We start from the raw sequence: 22,722 nt of genomic DNA, 5'->3' as shown, positions 1-22,722 counted from the left end.
GGTGACCTTCAGGACTTGCGATTGGCATCCTGAGTTGGAGGGGGTTGTTGGAACCTCCAGTTGGTAGCGGGTCACCAAAAAGCACAGGTAACAACCTGGGCTTGTGACTGGCATCTGAAGTGGAGGGTGGATTTGTGGGCTCGAGCCCTTTACCTGTGGACTCTGACGCTCTCTCCCAGTAGAGAGTGTTAGGAATGAGCTGACTCCTCACATACCCTGCTGGTGTCCCCGCCCCTTGGCTTACATGTAAAAGCATTTAGTACAGTGCCTGGCACCAGGAGGGCAATGTGCTGGCCCTGTGGAGGTGATCACTACTCCCCTTCCATCCTCTGCTGGTTGTTGGCTTTTGGGGAGGAATGGGAAAGAGGGTTGGAACACATCACGCTTATTACTGCAGCCTCTCTGCAGTGGCTTCATGCTATTTTCCAGAAGCAGCTCCAAGCAGGGCAAGGACTATGCTTATTCCTAGCACATTCCACTATATTCCTAGCATAGCATCTGACACACAGTAGGTGCTCAACAAGTATTTGTGGAATGACTGCTCATGTGATTACATTTATTTCATCCTGGTGAGGATAAATGTACACATTGTTGTCTCCATTCACAAACAAAGGACTAGAGCATCAGCAAGGTTAAGTGATTTGTCCGTAAACACACAGCTTGTATACAGAACAGCTGGATTCTAAGGCCAGACCCGGAGTTCTTTCCTCCACACTATGCTACTCTGGATTCCTATACACTATGTCCTATTTTCTGTAGATTTTTTTCTAGCCAGTGGGGCCATCCCTGTTTGTAGAATCATCTCTGAATTCTATGACTCATATCTGAATCACAGAACCATTTAATAGTTGAAAGGACTGTGATGTCATCTCGACCTCCCACCCTTTGCGGAAATTTCCAACGTCTATCCGGACAATACTTGAATGCCTCGAGTGACGGAACACTCATTTTGTCTTGAATTATCAAGTTCCGGGACCAGATTTCTTTTAGAGTCAAAAAGAAAGTTCTGTATCCTGTGGGCCAACAAGGTCTCTTTTTAAAATTTTTATGTATTGGATTTATGCCCTCTTTCTGAGACATACGGAATGGATATGCTGTCCCCTTCACAACACAACCTTTCAGATGTTTGTAGACAGCTCTCATAGCCCTTTGGAGAATTTTTTTCCTCAAGATAGCTGTTTTGGGTTCCCACAAGGACTCTGGTGCGATGGCATCCATCCTAGCCTACCTTAAACGTGAACGTGAAGTTGCTCAGTCGTGTCCGACCCCATGGGCAGTAGCCTGCACCAGGCTCCTCCGTCCATGGGATTTTCTAGGCAACAGTACTGGAGTGGGTTGCCATTTCCTTCTCCAGGGAATCTTTCCGACCCAGGGATCGAACCCAGGTCTCCCGCATTGTAGACAGAAGCTTTACCATCTGAGCCGCCAGGGAAGCCCTAGCCTACTTAAACAGGCCATCAAAAGTGTTTTGAGCAATGGCACCCCCTACTGGACAAGGTATGAATTACGTCAAAGGGCCAAATGCTCATTAGGAGGCCGGAGGAGCTTCATCAGTTACTGGGGTCCCGGCTCCTGGTGTGAATAAAACAACTGCTTAAACAGTCATCGCTATTCTCTCAGCATTAAAACATGTATATTATCATATATGAAACAGATCGCCAGTCCAGGTTCGATGCATGAGACAGGGTGCTCAGGGCTGGTGCACTGGGATGACCCAGAGGGATGGGATGGGGAGGGAGGTGGGAGGGGGGTTCAGGATGGGGAACACATGTACACCCATGGTTGATTCATATCAATGTATGGCAAAAAAAACACTACAATATTGTAAAGTAATTAGCCTCCAACTAAAATAAATAAATTAAAAAAACAAACAGTCATCGCTTTAGAGTCACACCTGGTTATTTTCTGTGTCTTTCTTAAAGAGGCTCGCTGAAGACTCAATACTCTAAGCTTCCATGCCAATCATGAGGTTTCTGACAAGCTACAGGTCTGAGCTGAGTGCCGAAGAATTGATGCTTTTGAACTGTGGTGCTGGAGAAGACTCTTGAGAGTCCCTTGAACTGCAAGGAGATCCAACCAGTCCATCCTAAAGGAGATCAGTCCTGGGTGTTCATTGGAAGGACTGATGCTGAAGCTGAAACTCCAATACTTTGGCCACCTGATGCGAAGAGCTGACTCATTGGAAAAGACCCTGACGCTGGGAAAGATTGAAGGCGGGAAGAGAAGGGGACGATAGGGGATGAGATGGTTGGATGACTTGATGGACATGAGTTTGAGTAAACTCCGGGAGTTGGTGATGGACAGGGAGGCCTGGTGTGCTGCAGTCCATGGGGTCGAAAAGAGTTGGACACGACTGAGCTGAACTGAACAGGTCTGAGACTTCAAAATTAGAATTCAAAAGCTGTTGATTTTTCCTTAACAAAGAGGTCTGGCAAGGGAGGGGCTTCCCTGGTGGCTCAGGTGGTAAATAATTCACCTGTAATGCAGGAAACCTGGGTTTGATCTGTGGTTGGGAAGTTCTGCTGAAGGAGGAAATGGCAATCCACTCCAGTACTCTTGCCTGGAAAAATCCCATGGGCAGAGGAGCCTGGTGGGCTAGTCCATGGGGTTGCAGAGTTGGACATGACTGAGTAATTAACACTAACACTTTTGGAAAAGGAAATATGAAAATGTATGCGGTGTGACAGGATTATGGTGATTTTTCTTTTCCATTTTTTTTTAAACTTGTCTTTATTTTCTAATATTTCTACAATGGATGTTTGTTATTAGGAGGGAAAAATCAATAAAAACTTTCATAAAAGGTAAAAGCACACAAAATAACTTCCTCCACCCTCCTTCCTTCCTTCCTTCCTTCCAAAGCGATTTATCATGACTTAGGTATCTGGTCTCTAACTGGGATGGGCTGCCACCTCATGGGCAGGAGTGCCTTGGTAATAGCTCTGTGGTGACAGCAATGGCCACGGTCCACACTCCGCGCAAGAGCAGTGAATGGGACCCAGGCAGTATAACTGGATGTTCACAGCCAGGCTTCTCCCCACCCTGTCAAGGCGCTTCTCCACATCGTCCCCCTACCCTTGATTCATGCCACGGCGAGGCTGTGTTTCCTCATCTTACCTTTCGAAGTCTGCCCAGGATACCACTGGCCAGTGGTCATGTCCCAGTCAAGTCTGGACTCCCTAGCTCTCCACCCGTCTCGCCACCCTCCCCACACACCTTCAGCTGCCTGCTCTTCCCTCCGGCTGAGTCTAGAGCAGCTCCAAATGGTATCAGAAAGACATCAGGGATTCGCAAAACAAATCTTCATTGAAACGAAGACCTACAGACCAGCCAAGTCACTCCTCTCGAGCTGATTCACAGCCACCCAGGTTCTCCTCCAGCCCCAGGGTCCTTGGGGACTCTCTGCCTCCGTTCAGAGCTCTGGGAGCACCTGGGTGCTGGGAAGACTCACCGGGCAGCCTCTCGCTGCAGCACATGTCCAGGGCCCCTCCCTCGGAGTCATCAGCAGTGTGGTTCTCTTGCTCTCACTCCTGCAGCAGGACGAAAAATGGGAGGTGAGGCTGTTGATGAGTGGGGATCAAGACAAAACCCTGAGCAAAGAGGAAAAGCCTTCCTTTCCTGCACCGGGTCCTTTGGAATAACCCTGTCCCATTAGGGGGACCTGAGGAAAAGACCAACCTACGGAGGGGTCAAGCTGGAGAGGCAGGGGCAGAGTTTTGCAGGTGTCTTCCACGTGGGATAACCAGTAGCAGCATCACTAAACCACCATCAGCACCATATCTCCACCATAGAAGGAGGGCTTACGTCATGCAAAGCACTTCACAAACTTTATCACACTGAGTCTTCACCAGGACCCCATGAATTAGGGATCATTCCACTTGGCTCAGAGAAATTAAGTATCCTGCCTCAGGTCACACAGCACCTTCAGGTAGAGTGGGGTATGAAATTACAGTCTAGGACTCCAGGCTCACATTTGCACTGCTGTGCCATTCTGCCTCCGAGTTTCTGTGGGTTTGAACCATGAGTGGTCAAGAGGGATCTGGGTGACATACAATCTGTGTCCAGCCGTCCCGCATGCCCTGCCCATTTCCTGTGGCTCAGGCAGTACAAAGTGGTATGCAAAACTCTTCTCTAGAAATAGCTAGAAAAAGTAGCTGTCAATGTATTTGCATATTCTAAATGCTCTATTTCCTTCTGAAATCAGAAAACCTTCTTTATCAGGGTACCTTTCAGGACTAGGCTTGGGTCTAGAGTTTCTCCTTTACCCAGTAAGCTGGAAAAAGTTTGCTGGAGATTAGCCAGACCCCAGGGAGTTTCTGTGGACTTCCCTGGTGACTCAGACGGTAAAGAAGATACCGTCTGGGTATCTTCTGGGTTAGGAAGATGCCCCAGAGGAGGGAATGGCAACCCACTCTAGTATTCTTGCCTGGGGAATCCCATGGACAGAGTTGCCTGGTGGGCTACAGTTCGTGGAGTCGCAGAGAGCTGGACATGACTTTCCCTTTTCACTTTCATTTTTCAGGAAGTTTGTGTCGTCTGACATATCCTGAGTGACTGCTCTGTTCTCAGGGCTTCCCCTGCTTTGGGAAGGGCCTGCTGCACAGCGTGGGCTCCAGGGGCTCTGCCTGCCCTTGGTCCAACCCCTAGCAGCAGCTGACTGATCCGCGGCTGGACAAGCCCACCAGCCTGGGATAATCAGAACCTCTCCCCTGCACTTTTCAAATGTATTCTGAGGGCTGAACCATGGTAGCCACAGTGCCCTGGAGAGAGGGTCCAGAAACATCTGTTGCTGAGGCCATAGGAGCTTCTGCATTCCGGCCCATTCTGAACCTTGACTGAGCAACATGCCTGTTAAGACCATCAGATGCCCCAGGATCCTTCCAATTGCTGTTGTTCAGTCACTCAGTCGTGTCTGACTCTTTGCGACCCCATGGACTGCAGCACACCAGGCTTCCCTGTCCTTTACCACCTCCCGGAGCTTGCTCAAACTCATGTCCTTTGAGTCGGTGATGCCATCCAACCAACTCATCCTCTGCCGCCCCCTTCTTCTCCTGCCTTCTATCTTCCCAGCATCAGGGTATTTTCCAGTGAGTCAGCTCTTCTCATCAGGTGGCCAAAAGTATTGGAGCTTCAGCATCAGTCCTTCCAATGAATATTTAGGGTTGATCTCCTTTAGGATTGACTGGTTGGATCTCCTCACAGTCCAAGGGACTCTCAAGAGTCTTCTCTAGCACCACAGCTTGAAAGCATCAATTCTTCAGCCCTCGGCCTTCTTTATAGTTCAGCTATTACATCCATACATGACCAATGGAAAAAACATAGCTTTGACTAAACGGAACTTTGTTGGCAAAGTAATGTCTCTGCTTTTTAATACGCTGTTTAGGTTTGTCATAGCTATTCTTCCAAGGAGCGTCTTTTAATTTCATGGCTGCAGTTACTGTCTATGGTGATTTTGATCCTTCCAATAAATTCCAATATTTTAGCTTAAGATGGTGGGATTTGATTTCTGAAACTGGCAGCCAGAAGAAACTTTAATCTACCCTTTCTATCATAGCACTTCCAAGAAGTTCAAGAGGTCAGCTGCCTCTCCACCCACTAGCCCTGCAATCCTGACTCTTGGACTGGTCCTGAAGCCGACTCCAGGCCCAACTGCAACCTTGAAACAGTGACGGGCACAGAGGTTGGGGTAAGGATGCCCCTTTTGATTCTGACATCTTCTGCTCTCAACTGGCAACTGTTTTACTCTTTCCTCACTCCAGGTGGCACGATCTCTGAGAATCCCAAACCCCAGGGGCCTGGCTCTCCTGCAGAGAGACAAATGCTATCTTCAAGGCCCTTTAAATGTCTCTGGAGTCTCTCCACTTTTCCCCTCTCTCTGCCACCTACATCTTGGTCCAGGGCAGCATCTCTTGCCTAGATTCCTGAGGCAGTCTTTTAACTGGTCTCTGGCATTCACTCAGGCTGGCCTCTGAAACATTCTCTAATATATATGGCTTTGTAGGTTGTGCAGTTTACAACCTGCACAACTGGATAGGGCAGGCCTGAGCGAGAATCAACTCTTTCACACTTACCATATAACTTGCTTCTTTTAAAAAATACTTGAATGGCATCCTATTACACTCAAAACAAAGACAATAATCCTTAGATGTGGCTTACCAGATCTTGAACGTTCTGTCCTCCATTCATCCCTCCAGCCTTATTTCATGCCCCTTTCCTTTTTAACCTCTGCACTCTAGCTACAACAGGGCAGGCTTTTTTCTACACAGTGCCTTTGCACGTGCTTTTCTCCCTGCCTGGAGAGCTCCTCCCACCGCACTGCCCCCCAAGGTCTCCTTCCCATTAGTTTTTACTCATAGCCTTTGACAAAGTTTGAAATTTCATTTTACCTTATGCCATTATTTGACCAACATTGGATTATAAGTGACATGAGGGCAGGGACCACCATTTGGGTTTCATTTATCACTGTAGCTTCGAAGTCTCACTTGGTGCCCGCTCCATAGCGGGTGTTCAATACATAAACAAACACTTGGTGAATAAGTGAACATTGCCCTGACCTTCTTGAAAAAAACCTCAGGCCCCTCAAACATAGCCATTATCTGAGCTGCCTTTTTGAAGGCAGATCTTCATAAAGGCACTTGGAACCCTTCTCCCCTGCTGCAGTCCACAGCAGACCAGTATCACGGAGCTGGAAGCCCTTTCATTTAGCAGAGGAGGAAACGGAGGCACAGAAGGGAGTCTGCCTGGCCCCAGGTTATATGCCGCGTGGGTAGCCAGCAGATGGGGATGGAGAACACCTACCCCTGACCTCCTGATCCAGAGCTTTTGCTTTCTTTACCTTGAAGAGCGCCCTGGCTGGAGGGTAGCCCCAGAGGTCTGACCCTTGGCTCGGTGCAAAAAGGTAACCCAGGTATATCCAGATACCTCTGCAATAGGACCCACGAGTGACTCACAGCTGCTTTCTCACCTCAAGCCTCCCAGGCCCCAAGTCGTGTTCAGAATAGCTCAGCCCTGCATGTGTGCAGCGGACTCTATAAATAAGCTTCCTAGAAAATGACTAATTTCATCATCAGGAAAGCAGAAAGAGTAGCACCTCTCATCTGGAGAGGACAATGAAGCAAGAGCCTGCTCTGGGCCCTGCAGTCGAAGGACTCCAGGCAACCTCACCAAAACCTGCATGGTGAGGCTGTTCAGGGGAGGGTTTGAATTAGATTTCCAAAGGGAAGAGCTGGTGCATTCAGGCTGACTCGAGAAGCCCAGTCTCTGGGCACTGTCCTCCTTCCTCCCAGCCAAGAGCAGAAATAGCTGCTTGCTGTGCATTACTGCAGGCTCCTTCTCTTCCTTTATCCACTTCAACCAGCTGGGGACACAGGAGAAGAAAACTGGCCTGTGACCACAGGCAGCCACTTGCTGGACTGGCCCCTCACTGCTACTCTTAGAAACCAGAGAACCCCCAAGATAAAGGGACTAGGAGATCACCCGGCCTGTCCCTCCCTCACCGATGGAGAATGTGTGGAAGGGGAAAGAACCTTTCCAAAGCAACTGCCCCATTCAACAAGCGCTCACTGAGCAGCTTCAGGGAGCAAGGCAGCAGAACTAGGAACACAGTGACAAACACACCAGGCCCTTCCCCCCACAACTCCCAGTCTTCTGGGGAGACACACAAGCAAACACGATTGCTCCCCCACCAGCTTTAATAGACTGCATGCACATGATACCTTGGGGAGCTCAGCTTGTGATGAGGGGGTGGAGGGGATGTCTTCGGTAAGGGGAATATAGGAGCTGGTTCTTAAAGGATGTTTATAGGTGGATGAGGGGTCACAAGGAAAAGAACTTCTTTCATGGTACAAACAGAAACAGGGGAGCACCCCAGAGGCTCGAGATGGATAGAGTATTTGGCATTAACTGGAAGTAGTTGGTCAACAGGCTGAGGAAGTGATGTAGGCCAGGACACAGCAGAGGCACTTGAATAGAAATCCTGCCACCTGGGTGGGGCTTCCCTTGAACCAAGAGGTGCCACAGGCTCCCCTGTCCCTGGGCTGAGGAGGTCTGTTGTAGGAAGGGTGATTAGTGGCATAGATTTGAGGAACAGACATTAGACCCAGTTGGTGGTTACTTGATCTGGTCCCAAACTACATCCGGGCTAAAATTCACATAACATAAAATTCACCATTTAAACCATTTCAAATCATGAGAAATGCTGGGCTGGAGGAAGCACAAGCTGGATCAAGACTGCCAGGAGAAATATCAATAACCTCAGATATGCAGATGACACCACCCTTATGGCAGAAAGTGAAGAAGAACTAAAGAGCCTCTTGACGAAAGTGAAAGAGGAGAGTGAAAAAGTTGGCTTAAAGCTCAACATTCAGAAAACTAAGATCATGGCGTCTGGTCCCATCACTTCATGGCAAATAGATGGGGAAACAGTGGAAACAGTGGCTGACTTTATTTTTCTGGGCTCCAAGATTGCTGCAGATGGTGATTGCAGCCATGAAATTAAAAGACGCTACTCCTTGGAAGGAAAGTTATGACCAGCCTAGACAGCATATTAAAAAGCAGAGACATTACTTTGCCAACAAAGGTCCGTCTAGTCAAGGCTATGGTTTTTCCAGTGGTCATGTATGGATGTGAGAGTTGGACTGTGAAGAAAGCTGAGCGCCGAAGAATTGATGCTTTTGAACTGTGGTGTTGGAGAAGACTCTTGAGAGCCCCTTGGACTGCAAGGAGATCCAACCAGTCCATCCTAAGGGAGATCAGTCCTGGGTGTTCTTTGGAAGGACTGATGCTGAAGCTGAAACTCCAATATTTTGGCCACCTCATGCGAAGAGTTGACTCATTGGAAAAGACTCTGATGCTGGGAAAGATTGAGGACAGGAGGAGAAGGGGACGACAGAGGATGAAATGGTTGGATGGCATCACTGACTCGATGGACAAGAATTTGGGTAGACTCTGGGAGTTGGTGATGGACAGGGAGGCCTGGTGTGCTGCGGTTCATGGGGTCGCAGAGAGTCAGACATGACTGAGCGACTGAACTGAAAACATACGGTTCCAGGGTACTTATTACATCCATAATGTTGTGAAACCACCACCATCATCTAGTTCCAGAAGAGTTTCATCGCCCCCAAAAGAAAAGCCGGGACCCCTTAAGGAGTCCCTCCCATCCTCCCCTCCCTCAGCCTCTGGCAACCACTAATCCTCTTCCTGTCTGTCACAGATTTGCCTGTTCTGTGTATTTCAACTAAATGGAATCTTACAATTTTGAAGCCTTTTGTGTCTGGATCCTTTCACTCAGCATAACATTTTCTAGGTTCATCCCCGCTCTAGCATGTGTCAGTACTTAATTTCCTTTAACAGCTGGTTAATATCCAACTCAACGGGCAAAGTACATTTCACCCATCCACCATCTGACGGACTTCTGGACTGCTTCCACCTTTCAGGTGTTGTGAATAGTGCTGCTATGATCCAAACTTACCTTTTAAACTCCGCTCCCCCCTTGCTTAACGACTTTGGGCAATCCTCTTTCAATCTGGACCCCTGAGGCTTCATCCCTAGGCTTCACCCCTAGATCCTAGGCTCCTGGAATCTTAAATGTCATCAGTGTCATTCGTCCACTCATGTTTGAAGGTACTGGTGCCCCTGGCGGGGTGCTGGAGACTCAGCCTGGACCAGCCCACCTTATTTTCCAGGAGCTTGTGGCTGATGGGGGAGACAGATCAGGTAACACTGGGGACTGGGTGAAGAGTGTTAACAGAGGCCTGCCTGGGAGGGACTGTGGGCACATCACCTCTGCCTGGAGGGTGGGACGGTGATGTGTGGGTGCTCTTAGGAGACATCCTGGAGTGGATGTCAGCTTTGCCCAGGATGCATGCAGAGAAACAGCTGACAGGTTTGGGGAGGGAGGTAGAGGAGTCTGCACTCTCCTCCCAGGTGGGTGAGGAGGAGCTGGGATGCTGAAGCCAGCATCTCTGGGTGGGAGGCTGAGCCCCCAGGAACCTCCTCACCCAATCCCAGGCAGATATGCCTTCTACCTTGGGTTTCCTGCTCCTGGGGCTCCCAGGGCTCGCTAGAGCAGGGGTCTCCAACATTTGGGATCTAATGCCTGATGGTCTGAGGTGAAGCGGATGAATAAAGAATACGTAGAAATAAAGAATAAATAGAAATAAAATACACAATAACCGTGATGTGCTTGAATCATCCCAACACCACCCCCGCCCCCATCCGTGGAGAAACTGTCTTCCATGAAACTGATCCCTGGCACTAAGAAGGTTGGGGACAATGGCTCTAGGCTCTAGACACCCCAAAGTGTCCACACGGAGTCTCCACCACCTCCCAAAGCTTGAATCCCACTACACGGCCATGTCCTCAGGACCAAACCTGTCCACTCCGACTTCCAGGCCTCTGTTCATGCTGTTACCTTAGCCTGATGTTTCTTTTCCCCCTCCTGTCAAATTTTACTAATTCTCCCCATCACCTCTTTCATGAAGCACCTCCTGATCTCCAGGGAAGAATTAAGCTCTCCCATCTCCACTCCCACCCCACACTGGCTCTTACTCCTTTCTGCCTCTGACTTTGTTCTGCTGCTGTAGTTAGCTGTTTGTGCACCTGCCTCCCCGAGCAGTGACTTGAGAGCACATTCACCCCATCAGCCACCCCTGCATCCCAGGTGTTCAGGGCCCAAGCCTGTTGATGTACACATTAAAGGTCAGGTGGAGGGCAGTGGCAGGGTCTTAGGGGTAGTGGTTTTGAGGGTTCTGGGTGGGCAGAACCTGGCCAGGAGCTTCCCAACCTGGAGAAGACGGCCATATCATGGCCAGAAAGGGACCCAGAATGCCACCCAGGTTCTCATCAGCACTTCAGTGTGCAGGGGCAGAGGACATGCTTGCTTCATGGAGAACCAGGCTGACCGCCTCCTGCAAATGAGCCACGTGCTTTAGAGTGGACAGGTGGAGCGACCTCGCCTTCCTTCCCAGGGCGGTGGCAGGGAAGCACATAGGTGCTCAGTCACCTCCTCATCACCATCCCCTAATGTCTGGATGGGGAGAGATGTTATCTGGGGCCAGGGCAGAAAGTTTTCTCTGGACAAAGCACACGAGATGTGAATGGAGGACAGAGGCTGGCTTTAGGATATCCCCAAAGAGAAACCAAGGCAAGGGAGATTCAGTACTTGCCTCAGGTCACAAAGGGTGTGAACAACTGTTTTCAGGCACTTAAAAATCCCGATTCCCTTTCGGGAGTTGCCTCTCTCTTCCCCAGGTGCTCTGCCAGTCCCTTGCCGCAGGGACAGCCCAAGACCAGAGGTCAGTTACGTGTCATCCTGTGTCACACCCCAAAGCCTTCTGACAAGCAGCTTTCCTGCGTAAGTCTGTCAGTTTCTGTTGCTGGCACCCACAGTGCTCAGACCGATGCGTGCAGCAAACTCGTGGAACAGATAGGCGAGCCCAGGACTTCCAATGCTTAGTTCACTGCTATTTCCATCCTGCCAAGCTGCCTACCCTCCCTGCCCAGCTGTCCACTGTCCAGCCATCTGTCCCCACGTCTGAGCAGACTGCAAACTCAGAGCGCTCTGGATCCCAAACACAGGGTCTGTGAGTCCTCTGCTTGGGACGTACCCTGATGAATGATGACGCCTTCTCCACCTTGCTCTGCTCGTGGGAGATAGCGGCGTGGGCGTGGCAGACAGCCAAGGGAAGGGGAGACGAAGGGGTGCTGGAGAGGCCCAGGCAGCAAAGGGGTGGGGGCTGGGCAAGATGGAAAGAGTTTTCCATCTTTCACGTGAGTCTGATTCAGGGTCTGGAACACTCATGCGCTTGACTAGTGATGACCAAACACTGCTGCTGCTGCTAAGCCGCTTCAGTTGTATCCAACTCTGTGCGACCCCATAGACGGCAGCCCACCAGGCTCCCCCGTCCCTGGGACTCTCCAGGCAAGAACACTGGAGTGGGTTGCCATTTCCTTCTCCAATGATGAAAGTGAAAAGTGAAAGTGAAGTTGCTCAGTCGGGTCTGACTCCTAGTGACCCCATGGACTGCAGCCTACCAAGCTCCTCTGTCCATGTGATTTTCCAGGCAAGAGTGCTGGAGTGGGGTGCCATTGCCTTCTCCATGACCAAACACTAGTGCTTACCAAACACCTACTATGTGTGGGCCACAGGCTGAGGCCCTGGGGATACAGCAAAGTGCAGGCTCTCAGAGCACAGAGGGGGAGTACAGGGAAGCAAAAGGCAAGGGAACACAGGTGGCCTGTTTGATGGGAGAAGTGCCAGGTGTGGGGGCTGCCGGTGAGGCCCTGAGACTGGCAGGAGAGTCGGGGTAGGTTTGCAGGAAGGAACCGATGAGGGGACATGAAGGAGAGGTCAGGCCTTGTGGAGTGACAGAGCAGCAGCTGGGGTGTTCCAGGCCGAAGGGAGGCCCGTGAAGGGGCCTGGAGTTGAGAGGAAGCGGGGCACGCTCAAACGACTGGAAAGAAATTCAGTCTGACAGGGGCACGGGAAGGGAGTGTGGACGGGGACATCTTCCGAGTGCTCATTTGTCATGTTCTTCGTTTGTGTTCTCCTCCTCCCTCCCCTTCTTTCCAGAGACGTAAGGCAGACCTTAATCTTCACAATGGCCCTAGGAGGAACATACAATCATTACCTTGTAGTTTCTAGATGAGGAAATGGAGATTCAGAGAAGTCCAGTGACCTGCCCAAGGGCACACAGCTAGTAGTAACAGGTCTGCCTCTTGCTGCCCATAGTCCTCAGCTCTCTTCTCTTCTGGCTTTTGGTCTTCGTTGAAAACAACACTCTGAAAATAGGAAGAGAGTGAATGTGAACGAAACAGCAGTTACCTTGCACATGTTCTTTGAAACAATCCTCACCTAGGTCTTTGGGGGCAGCACGCCCATTTTACAGATGAAGAAACTGAGGCTCAGGTGGTGAAGTGACTCAGCTTGATTCACACAGCAGGTGACTTAGTGAAGGAGCCGGAGGGGGAGACTCCTGTCCCCAGGGATCCGAAGGAGTTCACAGCTGCAGGGCCATTACCTCGTATGTCCTCCCCAGGAACAGAAGGAAGCCCTGCCCTGGACCCTGGCCTCAGGTTGCTCCACCTGGAGCAGCAGCCCAGAGAGCCCGCCTTGGGAGACTGGCTGGAGTGGAGAGTGTGCGTGATGGTAGCAGCCGTGCTCCATGACTGGAGGAACACATGTGCTCCACGGCCAAGGCCACAGCAGCCCTGGGCTCTAGTCCAGCGTGTGACCCTAGGCCAGTCATTTCCTCCAGTCCGAGTACAGCATCCACAAATGAAAATTAAAAAAAAAACAAACATGAATTTAATGACATTTAATGGCCTTTGCTTAAGGTCTCAAGTTTTGATTTTGGGGTTAGGGTTAGGTATCAAGGTTTGATGAGGCAGGGCTGGTGGAGCAGGGAACCAGCAGAGGGCGCTCCCAGCGGCAGGGAAACAGGCTTTGGTCCATGGGTGGGGCTGGGGGGGAGCGGGAGTCGGGGGTAGAGGGTGGGGAAAGGGGAGCTTTCCCACCCCAGTCAGTGACTGACACAGGCCCAGCTCCCCTGTGTGGGTCAGTATCTACTGCGGACAGGTGTATCTGTGTGGTGGACAGGAGACCAGAAAATGTTCAATCGAAGAGTGGGATTTCAGGGCTGAAAGGTCATCTGGTTTAATCCTCTGCTCTCCAAGATTCTGAAAACGCCCCACTTCGGCCCCCTCTTTCTCCACCCAAGGTATACAGTTTCACTTACAAGGAGGAAACAGACAGTTACAAATGTGAAGGCGTGATCACATCTCTTGGGAGGGGAGTGTTTTCATGTTTCCTTTCTGTTAGATGCTCGCTTCTACTCGGGATGCCTTGGAATGCACTTCGCCCTTCAGGGAAAAGCACCCGTTTCCCTTCTCTGCTTGAAAAAACACTTTAAGACCCTTTCAAGACCCTGTTCAAATGTGGCCTCAGCAGTACTCTCCCTGAGTCCCTTAGAAATAACTGATTATTTTTAAATTATTTTATTTTTCTTGGCCATGCCACGTGGCATGCAGGATCTTAGTTCTCCAACCAGAGACTGAACCCAGTGGAGGAATCTTAACCACTAGACCACCAGGGAAGTCCCTTGGTGGTTATCTCCTGATGCCCTGTATCCGCACCTCACACGGAGCGACCCAAACACAAACCTGTGGACTGTAATCACGGCAGCTTCCTTTTACCGAGTGCTTAGGGAGTGCTGGATACCGTGCCAATACTGTACATGTATTACATCACTCATCTCTCACCACAGCCTTGTGAGCTAAACACAGTTGTCAGCCCCTCCTACACATGTGGAGATGAGGACTTGGAGAGACTGAGTCACTTGCTCAAGGTCATCCAGATGGTTCAAACAGAAGCAGGCTTCAAATTCAGTTTGCCTCCACCCCAGACCCAGGCTTTATTGAAGCCACCAGGTGCATGGGCTCTGATGTGGACGTTCCTATTTCCTCACTTAATACTCTGTCTGGCACCAGGAAGATACTCAAGATCTATTCTTGAGAAAAATAAATGAAAATAGGGCTAGGGTTTGAGTGTGTATAAATGGCTCATCAAAAACGCCACAAAGCACAGGCTTTGGGATTGGGCGGCCAAGTCTGAGTCAGTGCTGCCTCACTGACTGCATGATCTTAGATAAGATGCTTGACTTCTCCGTAGCTCAGTCTCCTGATCTGTGAAATAGGGAAAGCAGTGTCTACACTTCAGAGGGTCTCAGGGAGACTGAATGAATGCTGATCCTTACGTGAAGTTTTTACATGAGATGCATGTAAAATGCTTAGACAGAGTCCAGTAAGCTCTTGAAAAGGCTCTCATCATCTAGTGTGGCAGGTGTTGCCTGCTTTTCCGTTAATACAAGCCTTCTCACCCACAGGTGAGGTTCATGGAGGCTCTGGAATGAGCCTGAAGTGAAGTGAAAGTCGCTCAGTCGTGTCCAACTCTTTGTGACCCCATGGACTGTAGCCCGCCAGGCTCCTCTGTCCATGGATTTCTCTAGGCAAGAATACTAGAGAGGGTAGCTGTTCCCTTCTCCATGGGAATCTTCCCAACCCAGGGATCGAACCCAGATCTCCTGCATTGCAGGTGGATTCTTTACCCTCTGAGCTTAGTGGTATGCTAACAAACTGGTTCTCAGAAAAAAAATAAAAATTTTAAAAGCTATAATTTGTGGCATTTGCCAATTTCCCTGGTGTAAATGCTCCCACCATGGCTGATGTCAAACTATGAATGTGAGGGGCCATGCTGCCAGTCTTGGAAGAGATCAGAAGTTTGACTCAAATGCTTGGTGCCTCAGTTTTCTCATCTGCAAAATGGACCAGTAGCACAGAACGCACTACATAAATGCTCTTGTTACTGTTTAGTCACTAACTCGTGTCCAACCCTTTTGCGACCGCATGGACTGCAGCCTGCCAGGCTCCTCTGTCCATGGGATTTCCCAGGCAAGAATATTAGAGTGGGTTGTCATTTCCTTCTCCAGGGGATCTTCCTGACCCAGGGAGCAAACCCGCACCTCCTGCATTAGCAGGCAGATTCTCTACCACTGAGCTACCAAGGAGGCTCATTTAAGTGTTAACTATTATTTTCACAACACTCAGTCTCACTCTTGCTCATCCGGCTCTGACACTGGCCCCATCCCAGCGCCTGGCCTTCCGCCTGATGCCCTGGCAGGCACAATCTCTGTCTCGGTCATCTTCCTTCTAGGACTGAGGCCTTGTCCACTCTTGCAGCTCTGCCCTCTCCAAACGGAACTAGAATCCTGACCTAGCCAGTGCTGGTGACACACACACCCTGATCGCAAATGATTCTGGGCTTCTGATCTCTACCTGCCTCTGGTTTTAGCCCTAGATGTCCCTGATGCCAACCTTGGGCCTGAATGCCAGGGCCACCTGTGCATTGCTCTGGATTGTCCACGAAGATCCTGTCTGGCATCTGCTCCGCTCTCCATCACCCACAGAACCACCTCTCATAGGGCTCGTACACACTTGGAAAGGAGGGGGCTGGGGTACAGAGCTAGGTCTGTTCCCACCTGCGGCTAGGGAGAACTCTGGCTCCTGCCACACCTCACTGTGGGGTCTAGTCCTCCATCAGGGCCCCCACCCTCAGCCTCTCAGGTAGCCCTTCTTTGCTCAGGTTGGGAAGATGCTGGCACTTCAGGGTTTGGTAAAAGAATCAGGCAAAACTGAGACCCAGTCAGAGCCTGGGGGGGACACAAGATGGAAACTGTTTGGAAACGTGAGCTGGGTCTGAGGCAGCTTTGCTAGGAGAGAGGACACTGTATGAGCCAGGAAGTTGAATGGAATAGGAAAGAGGAAAAAAGAAGCCAGAATTCAAGGCTGAAAAGGGTCTAGAGACCAGGGGCCGGGGGAGGGCTGTGACCAAGCCTTCAGTCTCTGGGAGAATCCCTAAAAACACAGCAGACTGGATGTTCTGAGGTCACACACCTTAAGGCAGCCACGGTCCTCTGCAAAAAGGATGGATTCGGAGGCCGAGAGACCTGGCTGAAACGCTGTGCTCTGCCACCTTGTCCCCACGGGGTCCTGGACCTGTGTCCTAGCTTCTTTGAGCCTCGGTTTCTTCCTCTGGGCTGCGGAAGCAATAGGAGCTGCCGGTCACAAGCTTATGGTAAAGATGGTGGAAGTGACTGAGGCAGAGAAAGGACGAGGCCACCGGGGCTGACAGCCTCCCTGTCACCACGCTGACCTGCTTCAAAGCTGCCTCTCCCAGGCCCCTCCAAGCCGCTCCTGCCCTCCATAGCAGGTGGTGCCATCAGCAGCAAAGCTCTGTTTCCTTTGTCCTTAGGCTCTGCCAGGTATCCTGGAGCTAAGGAGAGCAATGCTGAAGATGCTACCTTGAGGATGAATGGGGCCTCTCTGGTAGAACTGCTCTCTCCCCTTTGGAGAGCCCTTGGTGGTTTTGGGGTCCCCTGGGTCAGACACAGGGCCCAGAGGAAGGTGGGGCATAAAGAGCTGAAAACCCAACTTCTTGGGGCTCCCCAGATCCTCTTCCATCATGAACACTGCCCCAGCCCCCAGCCACCCTCACTGTTGCTTCTCAGCCCGTGTCTCCCCGGTCCTCCGTCCTGGACAGGCCCCTCTGCTCCTCTCCCCTGAGCTGTGGCCAGGGCCTGCCGAAGCTCACGCCGCCTCTGGGAAACCTCCCCAGGGAATCCAGCGCACACTGACGTCTCTTCCAGCTGAATTCTTTCCCTAGTGTTTTGATCTGTAACTCGGCACCTGGCAATGGACCACACTCCAGCCTGGGCCACTCCCTGGCTCTCTTGCCCAGAAACTTGACTGTTGTGAGCTGCCCAATCTGGGGGTAGGAGGGACAGGGGATGGGCCTCCTTCTGTCTCTTCTAAGATGGGGAGTCCAGTACACCGAGGACGGGATGGAAGGCCAAGCAATGTACATCCAGCTCCTTCTGCACATTCAAGTTTGTAAAGGAGATGCGAAGGAGATTAAATAGGAGAAAAGAGGGAAGGAAGAAGTGAATGAAAAGGAGTGAAAGGTGAAGGAAGGGGACCTATGTGAGACTTAGGACCACAGTCACAAGAAGACAGATCAGACCATGATCCAGGCTGCCTTGGCTCATGCTTTAAGGCTTTCTATAGATTACTCTTGATTATGTAACTGTGGCTCAACAGACTCCTCTCTTTGAAAAACCTTTGGAACTCACCTCCTCCAGGCAGGCTTCCTTGATTGGCTCTACTCTTTTGCCCATCCCCTTGACTCCCTGAGCTGTATTACTTTGCACTTATTAACGCCCATGGATTTCCCATGAATCCAGATCCTCTAGGCAAGGGCTGAGGTCTCTGCCCCATTGTAGTTGAGTTTAATGCTACATTTACCATTTGTGGTCAGAGATTACACTCTTTTTTCCATCACCTTTCTTTGATCAATTTCAGAGGGTGGTTTCGGGATATATTTTGCACAGCTGTTTTAGACCCAATTTGCCTCGAAGTAATCTTGAGACAGCATCTGCTATAATCTTAAATCTGTTTCTTTACTATCAGGCTCTGTGTGCTGGACCCACGAGGATATACAGATGACTAAACCCCAGTCCTGCCCTCAACCAGCTTGCAGTCCTGTGAGCAGAGTGGAATAGGTGCTAAATGTCAATGGAGGCTGTGGGACATGGGTGCCTGGGAGGGCACAGCGGGAAAATCCAGGAAGCTGCACAGGGAATTGATGTCTGAGCATCCCAAGGACCAAAGGACCCGGAGAGCTCACCAGACTGCGCAGAGGGTATTCCAGGCAGAGAACACTGCAGCAGCGGAGGCCAGAAGTGAAAGGGCAAGGCGAGCTGGGACAGGGCCCCTCAGTGTGACTGGACAGTGGGCAGGAGGGGGCCTCATTTCCCACGGCTGAGGGCTTCGTGCATCCTGCGAACACACACAGACTGTAACTCACTTTCCCACTTTCACAGCCCCCCCAAAGTGGGCTGTAACTCACAGCCCACTTTCCCTCGGGAGGATAAAGGCGAGGACTGCCATTCTAGTTGGCATTTACAGATCTGCGTGTCGGGGAGAGTGGGGGTGTAACAATACAGATGGATTTCAAAAACTACTTATGACACAAAGACCACACGCTACCTGAGTTCATTTATACCAAGATCAAGAACAGACAAAAGTCATCTTCAGTGACAGAAATGGCGAGGACGGTTCCCTCTGAGGGCGGGTACTGACTGACGGAGAAAGAAGGAACTCTGAGAGGTGATGGAAACGTCCCACATCTCAATCCTGGTGATGGTTATTCCACTTCATATAGTCATCAAAACTTGCTGAATGCAATGCTGAATGTACATCTTCCTGCTCATAAAACCGACCTTCAAATGTGTGTGAGCATTCTCAGTTGTCATGATGACTGAAGGGTGCTCCTGGGGAATATTCAGGGGAGTGGCCAGGGATGCTGTCATAATAAAGAACTCCCCACCTACAGACCAGCAGAGTCCTTGTTAGAAACACTGCTGTAGGCCTCAGGGAGCTACAAGAGGTTCAAAGAGCAGAGAGAACTGGCTACTTCTGGGTTCTGGGAAGGCAGGGCTTTGAGGTGATGGGAGCCCACAGGTCCAGGTATCTTGGGTGTGAAGTGACACAGAGGTGGATATGTGACTTCCACTGCCACTCCTGGGCCTTGTATTTGGCCAACTCCAGCCCACTGGCCCAATGCTGCCCAGACCTGGGAGGCACCCTGGGTTGTCCCTCTAAGGCATCCCAGAAGGGGTTGGAAGGAGAGCAGCTAAGGGAGTCAGAGGCAGCAAATGTCAGAGGGAAAAGGACAGGCCCCACGCTGGCCTCCCTGCCTCGATAAGCACCGGGGATGCTGACTCAGCGTCTTCCTCTGAAACGTAGTCTCAGTGGAGCAGGAGCAGGTGGGAGTTGGGGGCACCCTGGGTGACCAGAGGCACAGGAAGCAGGGCTGGATGCTGCCACTGCTCCTACCAAAAACCATGTTCTGAAATCATGAGCCACAGAAGAACACAGCCAGCTCCCACCAAAATGCTCACCTGACCCCTTCCTTCAGGAAGCCTTCTCTGACCTCCACACTGAGCAGGTGTCTGTCCTGGGTCCCCAGAACCCTCAGCTCATCACCAGGGCACAGTTACATACCTAGGTGTGAATTCCTGCTCTGCCACTTACTTGCTGTGTGTTTCTGGCAAGTTACTTAAACTCTCTGAGTCTTTATCAATACACTGAGAACAATAAAAACTTTTCTGCAATGAACTGTGATAAAAGATCAGTGAGATAACGTAGTAAGCACTCAGAAACGTTAGTACTTATGACTACCAGAGTGGGCATCTGTACAGACCATTGTTGTCCGGATACTCACTGGTGACCCCAACAGACACACACAAGCTCCTGTGGGCAGGGTCCCCACGGCAGGTTGATTTCCTGGCGCAGTAAATACCTGCATGTGTGAATGAATCCCAATTCCGAAAGATCTCTCCTGAGAGCTCTCTTTTTCCACCCACGATGCCTCTAAATCACCATAATTCCTCAGAAATGGAGGGTGGATTCATTTGTATTCTGTTCCCTTTTCTCTCTTCCCTCCAACGCCATGGAGAAACCTACACAACATTTACTTAGAAAAATTAATGGTTTCTTCCTGGACCCTCCACTCCTAAAACTTCATTTAGTGGTCTTTTTCAATGAGTACCCAAAAATCCTTAATAAAAACCACCCTGTGGTTCCTCAAAAAGTTAAATATAGACGTATCATTTGATCTAGCAATTCCACTTCTAGGCCTGGACCCCAAATAATGGGAAGCACAGGCTCAAGTAGGTACCTGTATGTCAAAGTGCATAACAGCATTATTCACAATATCCTAAAGGTAGAAGCAACCCCAGTGTCCATCAACAGATGAATGGCTGAACAAATGTGGCACATACATACCATGGACTATTATTCAGTCTTAAAAAGGAAGGAAATTCTGGCACAGGGTACAACCTGGGTGAACACTGAAAATATGCTAAGTGAAATAAGCTAGCCATGAAAGGACGAATGGCATATGATCCCACTTATAGACGGTACCTAGAACATGTGGAAGTAGAAAGAGGTTATCAGAGACTGGGGTGGGGGAATGAGGAGTCATTGTTTAATGGGTACAGAGGTTCAGTTTTGCGATGTGAAGAGTTCTATGGATAGATGGTGACAATGGCTGTACTACAATATGAATGCATTTAATGCTACTAAACTATATACTTAGAATGGTTACAGTAGTACATTTTATGTATTGCTTCCTAATTTAAAAAAGGCACCCCAAACCAAATCATCAAACCGCTGGAGGGACTCCATCTGAAATCTGACACCCCTCTATCACACCCTCAAGGCCTGTGACTCTGGCCTCCTGGCCCATAGTCTCCCTGTCCAGCCTTTCCTTGGCTCCAGCTCTGGTATCCACTGTTTTCTTTCCACCTCAGGATCCAGGGCCATGTCATCAGCATCCATGAAATCAACCTGCATCGACACGTTCTTTAATCGCGTGCTCCTCTTCCCCCCTCCCCAGCAGTCCCGTCCTGTCCACCCTCTTGGGGATGGTTATATCAGAAGCCTTGAGAATCTGAGATGGAAGAGCTGTGTTTGTAAAGATGTTCACTACTGCGTATGTTCTCCAAATAAGAAATGGCTAAGTAAAGTATGGTAAAACCACTGAGGATGGAAGAAGGTCATGCATGAACACAAAAGTTATGAGAAAACGTTAAGTAAAAAATGCTGGGTACAAAACTAGACGTGGACTGATTTCAACTATTAAAAGATACAGATCCATAGAAGAAACAGAATGGGACAGATAAAATCGTGGTTCATCTTACATTTAATTCTACAGTGTGGTTCTGTTATTTTTATGGTATAACTTATTTTTTTAAAGACTGGACCACTCTCCTAGGCAGATGATGAAATCTTTGGGTCCACTCCAGACAGCCACATGCTGCCCACCACTGAAGTCCACTGAATGAATCCCTCCTGAGTGGCTTCCAGAGAATTGGGGGGAGAAAAGGAACATCTCCACTCTTAAGAAAGACATGATAAAGCTTGATACAGTATGTCTCTCTAGGTCTCTCAACCAATCATCTCATCACATGAAGGTCTGTATGCTGCCATCACAGTAACCAGATATAGTCAAGAACAGTTGATGCCCTTCATTAGGCCAAAGTCAGGAATTCTTACTAAGACACTGCTCGCTTACAAATTGTGGATCCCCTGTGTCTAGCTTGAGGGGATCCCTTCCCAACTCAACGTGCTGCACCCCAGCTATAGAAACTTAAGTCTAGACTGTGTCAAGGGGGGACACAGGAAGGAAGATGGCTTTGATTCTAAGTGCCACAGTTGAGCGGAGAAGGCAATGGCACCCCACTCCAGTGCTCTTGCCTGGAGAACGCCACGGACGGAGGAGCCTGGTAGGCTACAGTCCATGGGGTTACTAAGAGTCAGACACAACTGAGTGACTTCACTTTCACTTTTCACTTTTAAGCATTGGAGAAGGAAATGGCAACCCACTCCAGTGTTCTTGCCTGGAGAATCCCAGGGATGGGGGAGCCTGGTGGGCACAGAGTCGGACATGACTGAATCGACTTAGCAGCAGCAGCAGCCACGGTTGAGTGGGAAAAGCTTTCTTCTAAGAGTCTGGGATTTCTGGAGCTTTGCCAGACATTGCTGGCCAAGGTACTCATCCTATATCTCACCAGATGCTAAAAAGATGGAGGTAACATTAAAGAATGGTGAAAGACCTTATTTTCCACAATGCCACTGTTGATGGTAAGGAAAAGCTTTTTGGTGATGGTATTGTGCAAAAATTAAAAGGGTTAAGTGTTTTTTTCTTCAGCTGACTTGAGTTTCCAGTTCCTAGAAGTGACAAGACATGCAGAAATCAGATGGAATTTGGACCAGGGCACCTAGAGACAGTCTGTGCTTCTCAGATTTAGATTACCTGTCAACTTGCCCCCTCAGAAGGTCCGGCCTAGTATCTGGTTCTGTCTGCTTGGTGGAAGCATCAATCTCCTCTGTGGCAGGACCACCTGTCTGCCTCCTGTATATCACATCATCTGAGTGTCACAGGGAGCCACACCCCGATGCTGCGACACTGGTCACTGTCCTCTGGGAAGATGACAGTGTGGGCCTGCAGACATCACAGACCACTGTGCTGAGTCCTCAAGGGCCCCAGAAACCCAAGCCTTACCGCCCAGAGACGGGAAACAGTATGGGAGAGGGGAAGGACTTTGA

General features: G+C 50.0%; 1 protein-coding gene across 2 annotated transcripts in view; it reads right to left on the bottom strand.

The window, feature by feature from the left end:
• PTPN5 (protein tyrosine phosphatase non-receptor type 5) overlaps positions 1-22,722 on the bottom strand; it is a 58,716-nt gene that overhangs the window by 31,053 nt on the left and 4,941 nt on the right. Inside the window, exons 2-3 of one of the 2 annotated variants that reach the window (XM_019955357.2) lie at positions 12,627-12,777; positions 3,449-3,527 (exon numbers count right to left, since the gene is read on the bottom strand). In XM_019955357.2, coding sequence (XP_019810916.2) covers positions 3,449-3,473 — 25 coding nt within the window. In that variant the 5' untranslated portion in view covers positions 3,474-3,527; positions 12,627-12,777. The remainder of the gene's footprint in view (positions 1-3,448; positions 3,528-12,626; positions 12,778-22,722) is intronic. The other variant, XM_070783247.1, reaches the window with a different exon arrangement.

The sequence above is a fragment of the Bos indicus genome, chromosome 29, assembly GCF_029378745.1.
Source record: "Bos indicus isolate NIAB-ARS_2022 breed Sahiwal x Tharparkar chromosome 29, NIAB-ARS_B.indTharparkar_mat_pri_1.0, whole genome shotgun sequence".
Classification (NCBI taxonomy): domain Eukaryota; kingdom Metazoa; phylum Chordata; class Mammalia; order Artiodactyla; family Bovidae; genus Bos; species Bos indicus.
This window is presented reverse-complemented; position numbering and strand designations above follow the sequence as displayed.